Here is a 10427-nt window from a genome sequence, read left to right on the forward strand (position 1 = left end):
ATTAATTTTCTCATCCCTTTTCTTAAAAACTGTTTTAAAGCTGAAATGTGACGTTTATCATTTTATAAAACTTTTTGTTTTTCACTTCATCATGATATCACAGTCTAATATGTTACCATAGACATTGCCCTACCCCGCACATACATTATTCATTTTATTTATGCAAGTCTTAAAAAAGGTCTTAAAAAGCATTTAAATGTGATTTTCAAAACCCTGCAGATACCCTGCACATGGTGGTGCTGTTACTTAGTTGAGTAGTAGTTCTCTGGCTTCCCTTGTTCCTCATATTTGGTTGATATCTAATCAAGAATATTGGAATGAAGTTCATGACAGTCTCATGTGTGCTGCCTGATTGAACTGACAGTGGTTCAATTGTGGAATAACTTGTTTACTGTTCCAGCATGCTATAGCTTGTACACAGAACACCTAATTATATTATACCAAGTCCAGATGTATCTTTAAATTATGCATATTATATATAATATATAATTTATTTTAAAGCGGTGGTATAATGCCCCTTTTAAGTCTCTGTTGTCCCCAGGGTGTGTATGTGAAGTTTTAGCTTGAAATACCCCACAGATAATTTTGTACAGCATGTTAAAGTTGTCCCTTTTTGAGGGTCAATAAAAACACGTCATTTCGTGTGTGTCCCTTTAAATGCAAATGAGCTGCTGCTCACGGCACAGAGGGCGGAGCTTCAAGAGCTCATGTGTGTTAGCAGCTCTGATTACCTCATGCAGACAAGCACTAAAATGTCAGAAACTTTTCTGCCTTTTATGTTTAAACTGGAGTCGGACAATGATGAAGAGACTCAAGAAGAAGTGACAACATGTAGAATGCAACAGGATGTTTCTGAATGGTTAGTTGATGAATTTATGTTGCTGATGTGGAGTTCTATATTCAATTAGCATATTCTGTCATGATAATCTATAAAATAGATAGTGTGGGAACTGTTGTAAGATGCCTACAGTGACATGCTAATGCATTTGTGTTAAGTACTGTATTGCATGTGAAAAGACGGATGCGACAGCTTGAGCAGACTCACAAATGTGCTCTACTACAACAACTCTTCCTCTTCTCAACATGGACTGCATGTTCCTGGGGGCGGGGTTTACTGTATGTACATTTTAGGGTTGATGATGTCTAACCCGGGAGGAATGTCATGTAGTCCCTACCAGCCATTTGTTGTAGTCCTTAAAAAACGATTTCTATAAAAGCAAATATCTTCCTTTGCTTTGAACTTCGAGCGTTGTAATTTTGCAGATGTTGTTTATGCTCAACAGCAACATTACACACTAACTAAAGTTAGAAGAGTGAAATTATAATCAACCACCCCTTTAATGTCAACATTGCTGTTTTTTAGGTCTGCTGAGCCCAATGAAGAGAGATCTACTGCTCAGGCTTTGCTCAGAGATTGAGACCGTTATAGATGCCTGGCGGAGCACTGCCCTCAAATCTCTCTTGCTTGTACAGTCAAGGTACAACAAGGTTTTTTTTTATTATTATTAATTTTTATAAATGATGCACCTCTGAGGAAAATAACATCACAACATTTATTTCCATCAAGAGGTGCATCAATTTTGGGTCAAGATCTCTGTAAAGTCTACTCTAGCACAACCCAAAGACTTTCAATGAATTTAAGGTATGGACTCAGAGGTGCCAAATCATGTGTGAAAATGATTCTTCTTTCTCTCTCCCAACCATTCTTTCACAATTTGATTGATGAGTCTTGACATTGTCATCCTGGAATATGGCCATGATGTGTCTTCTTACATGATTGTTTAAGAAATGAAAACCTATACAGCACACACTCCATCAATTAAGGTTAGAAGAATTGTTACCAAACATATAACATGCTAGAAACATAATAATCACTGCAACAATGATCCAATCATAGACTCTTAAGCATTTGTCTATTTTAATCCAAACAGTGACCTTGGCTGTGCAGTGTATATTCATTGATTTGAATTGAGAAACACATTAAGAATCAAATAGAATTGAACTGAGATCTTGTGAATTGGAATCAAATTTAATCAGGATCTGTACCGATACCCAGCCCAACTGCATATGTCTCTGTTCTCAGAGCATGCATGATTTACAGGAAATCATCAGATCTGTCTCTGGGCATTAAACACTTTGTGTGAAGTTTCTAGAGCAACATGCTAAACAGGTTTCTCAGTGCGGATCCATCGGCTTAAATGTAGTGTACACGCTAACATTGGCTAATTGTTTTGGTGTTTGTTCACAGGGGCAGATGTATGAATATTCTGGTTACCACCACTCAGCTAGTTCCTGCTTTAGCTAAAGTGCTTCTCTATGGCCTGGGTGACGTTTTTCCCCATCGAGAACATCTATAGTGCCATTAAAATAGGTAACAGGTTTGGTTTACCAAAAATTTTATTCAGACCCTCATGTCAGTCCAAAATAGGATTGCAAAGGGGCTGGAAATTTCCAAAGATTCCTGGAAGGTTCCCAAAAATTCCTGGAAAGTTTTAAAAAAAATTCTGGGAAGTTTCTGGAAACTTTTGAAACCCTGTTCCAAAGCCAGATGATCCAGACTTGCAGAACACAAGAGGATAATGTTAAAGAATAAAGAATGTTCAAACTGCTGTTTTTTCTATACAGTGACCGGGGGCTGTCAAGCTCCAAAAATGTAAATTAAACTACAGCCGTATAGACCTTTTTCCATTTCCATTTTTACCAAAAAAACAAACAAAAAAAAAACATTATCTGGAAACCGTGGGTTTCAGCAATAATACATCACCGTAGACCATAAGATGTTGTGTGTCTTACGTAGACTTGGAATGAAGGCTTAGCTCATTTTAGCGCTTTCATCCACTTACATCATTATATAGAAGAGTAGTCACAATATTCTTTGAAAATTCACCTTTTGTTTCAGGGTATTAAAAGTTACATGGTTTTGAACAACCGTGAGGCTTAATACATGATTTCAGTATGTTCATTTTAAACATCCTCTCCTTTTAAATGCATTGGTATCAAACTGAAACTGAGCACAAGGGTGCATTTACACATGGTATAGCTAACATTTGTTAGAGGAACGCTGAATGACTCGTCTGTTAACAGGAAAAGAGAGTTGCTTTGAACGCATCATCGCTCGCTTTGGGAAGAAAGTGACCTATGTTGTTATAGGGGACGGCCGTGATGAAGAGTTTGCTGCAAAGCAGGTACAATACCAGCATTTGGACATACAGTATTACATAATCCTGTCAACGTGATCACATCACAATACAGTACCTCATACTTTAATGATGCTGCTATTCAGGGGTTTACAAACTTGTTTTTTTTTTTTTTTTAACTCTGTGATCTAAATTATTTATGTAAAGCATACCCTGAGGTCAGTAAGATGTTTTTGAAAAGTCTATTATGTTCACCAAGGCAGCATTTATTGGATTTGATGTAAAAACAGTAATATTGTGAAACATTACAAAATAAAAATAACTGTTTTAATATATTTAAAAAACTGTGACAAGATGAATGACAGGCTAGTTTATGGTGACAGTATGCGTGTCAGGATGGGACAGAGAGCAAAGACGCAATTGTATGACATGATAATATGTTTGATTGTAAAGCTTGTCTACTCTTTTGCTATACACTCTAAAGTATGTACTTTTTCTTTTTTGGGCGTAGTATAAGTAGGGGAAATGTGATTGTAACGAGGTTACATGTTGTGGGAAGAAGGAGGCGGGAACCGGCGAACCTTCAAACACATTGTAATGCCAAAAATAAAACAAATACAAAACGAAAGTAAAAGACAGCCCCTCACGGATGACTACTGTCAAATAAAATCAGGCCTGGCCTCTCTCGATCAATCACACCACCGGCCTCGCGCCGTTCTCCCACGGCTCTCGGCCTCGTCCTGCTTGCCACAGGGATGTAGCAGTGACTGCATCCAAAATATTTCCCTACTATATAGTAGGTGAAAAACAGTATGTAACAAAAGAAGTATGTCCGAATTCACAGTAAAGAGTAGGCAAAAAGTAAACGGATGACCTACTACTTCCGGCGAGATTCTGTATACGATGAACACTTTACTATTTACCCATGAGGCCACAGGAGAGAATTTAAGAATGGCAGTGAAGCGACTGACGCTGGTTGACGGTATTTCATTCTTTATTATTCATTCAAAATAAAATTCTGAAAGATTAAATAAAAGTTTTTTTTTTTTTTTACAAAACAAGGTATTCTGTGTATAAATAATTTTGTTATAAATAAAACTTAAATTAGGCTTTAATAATTTAGTCTTAGAAAAGTTGAACCAAGAACTAGTTGTAGAAATTAGCAGCCATGTTCCTCCCCCTCTTCAGAACACCAGTGACAGGTTGAGCAAGAGTTACAGCCACAGCTTCAGGAGGAGAGTCCAGGGAGTCTGTCTCCATATAATATGCTGCAGCTTGACTTATCTTCTGTTGTTCAATGGGTTTAGCTATTTTCTGTTCATCACAGTTAGGATGAAACCATCCGTAGTATATAATTTTCAATAGAATTCCAACAATGTACAAACCTAGTAGTGTCGGTATCACTATGTAAGGATTTAAGGAGCTTCTACAGCCTGTATACTCAAACACCTTCCAGCACCAGAAGCCCAGCAGCATCACTGTGTCCAACACCATGACACCATAATAGAGAATATTCTTTAATTTCATGTTTCCTGTTGATACGTTAAACCAGCTGAAGTACCAGATGAGTCCAACAGTAGCTCTGTATAGCCATTCCCAACCAGGACTTTCCATGTGATCTGTTTTTTGGCTCCAGACCCCTAAAACCAGCAGCATCCACAAAGACAAGAAGTGGGCGATGATGTAGCATGGCAATACACTGAAAAAGAGTGCCAGAGCGGTCACACGGGGAATGATCAGCAACAAGTTCCACAGAAAGTAGACGCCAGTGGAGATCCAGCTCATCTTGCGTTTTTCTTGAAGAAAGGAACGCATGCTGCGGTGGTACAAGGCTACGGTAAAGGATATTGCAGCAGCTGATGAGAGGATTTTTAAACCTGAAATGAAAAACCATTACATATTATTAAACAATATCACACAAGCAATAGTGTTTTTCTGAATATGCAAGTGATGCATATAATCACAGCCATGCTGATGCTGAGACTCTTGAGAAACACACATTGGCACAGTTGAATGAATCGATGTTTGGAATTGAATGTTTTTTATTTGCATATAATTGATCAGTGCACAGGCATAGGTCCTGTCCCAAATGGCACCCTAGGCACTCGCGGTCTCCATACAAGTCTCACTTTCGTGACGTAATGCCGCTTTGACTGTCGGGAAGAAGTCTGCTGCTGAGCTCGCATCAGTGCGGGCTCGGCAAAAGTGAGCATCGAGGGCGCATATCGACCGCAAAGGGGGTGCTCGCAAGCACCGTTCTGAAACTTAAAATGACAAATGGGACACCCTACAGTTTCATGGACTTAATGGACACATGCACGCAGCATCAGCCATTGTAAGTCTACAAGAACGATAGTGCATATGAAGTGTGCCATTTGGGACAGGGCCATAGAGCACATAAAATATGGTAAACATGCCTGACACAAGAACCAGTAAAGTTTGTTCTCACAGTTATTCAAATTTAAAGTCACCATTAAATCAAAATTGACAATTTTTTTTATGGAATATTGCAGTGTTTTCTGTAAATGATTTATACAGCACATAATTATTATTACCATTTACATTTTTTTTTTTTTTAAAGGTCCCATGGCATGGATTATTTTATTATTTTATTATTTTATAATGTTTCCTGGGGTGCCTTATAATGTTAGTATGTTTTTTAGATCAAAACTTGTCATAATTTAGAAATAAAAGGCATTTTTCCTAGCCTGATTTTAGCCTCTGTTTTAAGGGGCGTGTCTGCTGTGAGACTTCAGTGTAAACCCTCACTGCTGTGATTGGCTGACAGGCTTCATATGAAATATTTAGCATTACATGTGGAACTCTCTCGAAAACTTTTACTATTACAGCTATTATACGTTTTTTACTATTACAGCTATCGAGATGAACAAATCGTGAGAAGATTTTAAAGTATTTAGATCTATTCCCATCACATAAAAAGTTGCAGTGATGAGCACTGAGCAGATGACAGTCTGTTGATTGCATGAATGAAGATCTTATCATTGCAACGCAGTTTCTGCACTCTCACTAATGCTTTCACCAATGCAAACATGATGTAAATACAGTAAGAGCTTCGTTGTGCAGTAACAGCGTCATTGATTTCATAACGAGTTTTGGCAAGTGTCCATAAACTCGCGCTGTGTGATTGACAGCTTGGGCCATTGGAAAGGGATTGTTCTTTGATTGCTTTCTGTATATATTTTAATCACAGTTTAAATACGATTATTTTCATCCTACTTAGAGAAACGATGTGAAGTTGACCGTTTAGTCACTGGCTTGATTTACTGATGCATAAACTTTGAATGATTTTGAGAGAAAGATTATCTGTATGAACTTGAACAATTACACATCAGAAATTTACATAACCCACTGGTTCTTCAGAGGCTCGGATGAAGGAACTAAAAAAATACTTTTGAGTTCATTTGTACATCCAAACACTGAGCAACTGCCATGCTTTGCTCGTTTGCAAGCCATGATGTCTCTCGAGGCAAAACCACGCGTAGCTCGCGTAGCTCATTTTCTCATGGGCGGGCCAAATTCTCTTTGCGGGCAAAGCAGAGAAAGGGGAGGTAACCTTTCCCCTTATGACGACATAAGGGGAAGATTCCAGATTCGCCCGTCTGAGCTTTCATTTTCTCAAAGGCGAAGCAGGATACCCAGGGTTTGGTTTACACCTATCACAATTTCTAGCCACTGGGGGACCATAGGCAGGCTAGGGGAACTCATATTAAAGTTAAAAAACCTCATAAAGTGAAATTTTCATGCCATGGGACCTTTAAATCATGTGCCCTCGTAATCTTTAATAAAAAAACAACAACCTGTCACTCACACAAGATGCAATCGACAATGATCCAACAATCTAATCAATTCCCAATGGACAATATCAAGTCCCGCCCTACATTTTTTGTCTTATTTGTGAAGCCGTTTTACTCAGATATGCATCACAGTAGAGAAGAAAAGACTATTACAAATTCCGTTTCATGCAACTTTAAAGGTACTTTTTGCTTTCTTTCTTTTTTTTGGTGCTTGATAGCATCAGTTACTTACAATTCACTTTCTTTATATAAAAAAGAGGTAAAGATATTAGATAAATCTTCTTTGCTAAATATCTCCTTTTGTGTTCCATGTAAATAGAAAAATCAGAACGATGAGGGTAGGTAAATGACATAATTTTTCTTTTTTGGGTTAATTATCACAATAAAGTGCATTAAATGGAAGTTGCAGTTGTCTTTTCTTTTTTGACATATCAGAGTGAAATTGCTTCTTGGGCAAGAAAAAAAATATAGGGTGGGACTTTATTTGATCATTGAATCGTTGTGGTTAGCTATTGCTGTAATCTCATGTGATTGACAGGCTGTCCCACCCTTGAGCCAGTAAACGCGTCATCAGAAAAGAGAAGAAGTGTCACTGCAAGAAGGAGGGGAAGTGATTTTGATTAAAGATTATGAGCATCATTATTTAAAATAATAATATAACTTCCATGGATAAATTGTTCATAATAAATATTGAAATTCTGCAAATTTGATTTCATAGTGACTTTAAGTGGTTCAGAGACACATAAGAACTATAATCTGAAATCTGAAAGTAACAAAGATTTAAAGTGTTCTGGATTTGAGACAGACCTGTAATAAGCTCCAGTTCTCCTCTCCGTAAGATTCTACACATTATAAGTATGAGTTGTGGGGCACTTTCAGAAAATGTCTCAAATAGACGAAGCATCTGAAGGTCATGGTTCAGGTACACAGCCACACCCTCTGTGTAACTATTAGTTTTTTGAAGAAAACGCGTTGTGGAAATCTCTATCACCCCAGCATACCTGTGAACACAAGATATTTACTTAAGCAACACTTGATACAACAAAACTTTACAACCCTTAGGAAAAAGAAGAAGCTATTAGTATACTTCTTTTAAACTAAAAATAGTCTACTAGTCTTTCAGTCTACTTTTTTATGTACCTCTCAGAAATATACTTAAAATTGCACTTAAGTATACTTGACTTGTACTGACTGAAAATAATATTTGGCCTGTACTTGTACTCAATCTTTTGATCGAGATATATTTAAAAGTATAATGAAGTATTCTAAATATATTTGGACTTGTATTATATAATTATATTTATATATTGACTTGTAGTTGTGTTTACTCTTTTGATAGAGTAGCCTAATTTTTTCACATAGTTTTACACACTTAAAATTTACATTGCTTAAAAAATATTGATTTATAAAGAAAACAGATATGATCATAATTCTGAGTATCTGACTTTTTGTGTTGACTATAGCCTAGTCCACTGGTAGTGTACATAGGAATTTACTTCAAATCTACTTCACTCTTTCCCCACCACTGACTGAATTTTACCAAGTAGGCTAGGTATAAATCTCCTAGGGTGTGAACTCCAAAAGTGGGCAGAACCTCAAAAAATGGGTCTCCACGTGCAGAGAAGTCTTTGACAAAATGCAATTTTCTCAGCTGTTTGTTTAATATGTTGCTTTTTTTCAATGAAACAAAAATAAAAAAGGATGCATTATGCTAGAATAAAATGATTTTTAAACAAAGACTTAAAGTACAAAAATGAAGACCTAAATAGGAACATAGCTTAGCTAGGCTACTAAGCCTATACTTAAAATGCAAAAATAGCCTAATATATAAATAATAAACTATAAGTATGATGTTAAGTTAACTTAAAGAAAACTTTCACGTATACTTGCTGTTGGTTTCTGGACTGTATTGACTGGTTCTGACTTAATTGGGATCATCACAGGGCATCAATGCACACAAAGTCCAAAAGTCCAATCACTGTTGTTTAATGATGTTCAAGAAATCAACATACTCAGTGCAGTGAATTAACAGATGTATGTGATATTAAGGTTGTGGTTGGTTGTGTGTGTGTGTGTGTGTGTGTGTGTGTGTGTGTGTGTGTGTGTGTGTGTGTGTGTGTGTGTGTGTGTGTGTGTGTGTGTGTGTGTGTGTGTGTTTCAAAGTTACCACACTCATCTATGGCTTGAATACACGTAAGCCCTCCACAGCATACTTACTAAGTATACTTAGAAATATACTTGAATTTTACTAAAGTATTCTTAATAAAATGAACTTGAAGTACACTTATTTTTCGTAAAAAAGACAAAGAAAAAATAATACGGTAGTAAAGTAAATAAATTACATACAAATGTATTGTACACTGTCAGAAAAAAAAGTACAAAACTGTACAAAAAAAGTACAAAAGTGGGGTGGTACCCTGAAGGGTACCCTTTTGTACCTTTAATGCGAGGTACAATTTTGTACCCCAAGGAACGATTGTGCTACTTAAATGGGTCAAAGACAAACTAATTGCATTTAATATAAATTTTAACTATAATGCATTTTCATTTAATTGCAATTAACATGCAGTGAAGTGTCTAAAATATTACATTCAGTTCACACTTCAGTATATTCTTTTAAAGTATATAAGAACTCTTTTTAAATGTATGCTAAAGTGTAGGCTACTTTTTTCCCCACAAGACTATTGAAGGAAAATTGAGAAGCAAATCTGTCACAGACCTGAGGTAGACTCCAAACTGAAGGACGTGGAGTGGTTTGATCAGTTTATGACTGTTAGCAAATTCCTCCACCTTAGTCTCAAGCTTAGTCTCCTCCACCTTAGTCTCCAGGGAATCTGAGTACCAGAGCCAGCTGAACACCTGTAACAATACTGAAGAGCCCAGCAGCAGAAAGATCATCACCGCCATATACACATAGTCCCCATGCTGATAAAATGACACAACAGTCCAAATGTCCAGCGCTATATCCAGCAGGAAAAGTAACAATCCCACCAATGTAAACAGATATTCCAATAACGAGTACTTGAAAGGGAAGCTTTCCTCCATGATTGATCCAGTGTGAGAAACCTTTACAGCATGACAAAGTAAATACAACTACCTCATTTTTACATGGATATATATACCGTTACAGAAATCTGAAAGAGAAACTAAACTTTACACCCAGACATAAACTCCTCCTCATGTCATGTTTTTGAATGATTAGTCATGTGTGACATAGTGAGTGAAGTCACTTAAGCATGTGACCAGACTCACACACAATTGGTCAAAGTGGGAAGCTATAATAACTTGTGAACTAGTGTTATGGTGACTTTGAAGACATAAATAAAATCATATTAATAATATTTTAACAGTAATTTTAATAAAACATTAACATTAGAATTTGTAACTCTGTATTTTAGCTTTGAAATGCAAGCACAAATTTCACAACCTGGCACTCAACTAATTCATGAGGTTCCTGCTGATATATTTCAAGACC

At 36.7% G+C, this 10427-nt stretch overlaps 1 protein-coding gene across 1 annotated transcript; it reads right to left on the minus strand.

Moving 5' to 3' along the window:
- Positions 1–4115: 4115 nt before the first annotated feature.
- LOC311093218 (XK-related protein 8-like) lies at positions 4116–10127 on the minus strand. The gene is made up of 3 exons (XM_084130441.1): positions 9672–10127; positions 7760–7953; positions 4116–5014 (listed from the first exon to the last, which is right to left on the minus strand). The coding sequence occupies exons 1-3, from the start codon at positions 9995–9997 to the stop codon at positions 4284–4286; spliced, it is 1251 nt and encodes a 416-aa protein (XP_083986567.1). The 5' UTR covers positions 9998–10127; the 3' UTR covers positions 4116–4283.
- Positions 10128–10427: the final 300 nt, after the last annotated feature.

The sequence above is a fragment of the Abramis brama genome (assembly GCF_963993115.1).
Source record: "Abramis brama genome assembly, chromosome: 12".
In the NCBI taxonomy this organism is placed as follows: domain Eukaryota; kingdom Metazoa; phylum Chordata; class Actinopteri; order Cypriniformes; family Leuciscidae; genus Abramis; species Abramis brama.

Excerpts from the sequence above, each read along its gene's own strand:
- LOC311093218 (XM_084130441.1), bottom strand. The coding sequence starts at position 9,997 with ATGGAGGAAAGCTTCCCTTTCAAGTACTCGTTATTGGAATATCTGTTT. Across the intron at positions 7,954-9,671 it reads CAGTTTGGAGTCTACCTCAG|GTATGCTGGGGTGATAGAGA; the intron begins GTCTGTGACAGA and ends TTGTGTTCACAG. Across the intron at positions 5,015-7,759 it reads AGAACTGGAGCTTATTACAG|GTTTAAAAATCCTCTCATCA; the intron begins GTCTGTCTCAAA and ends TTTTCATTTCAG.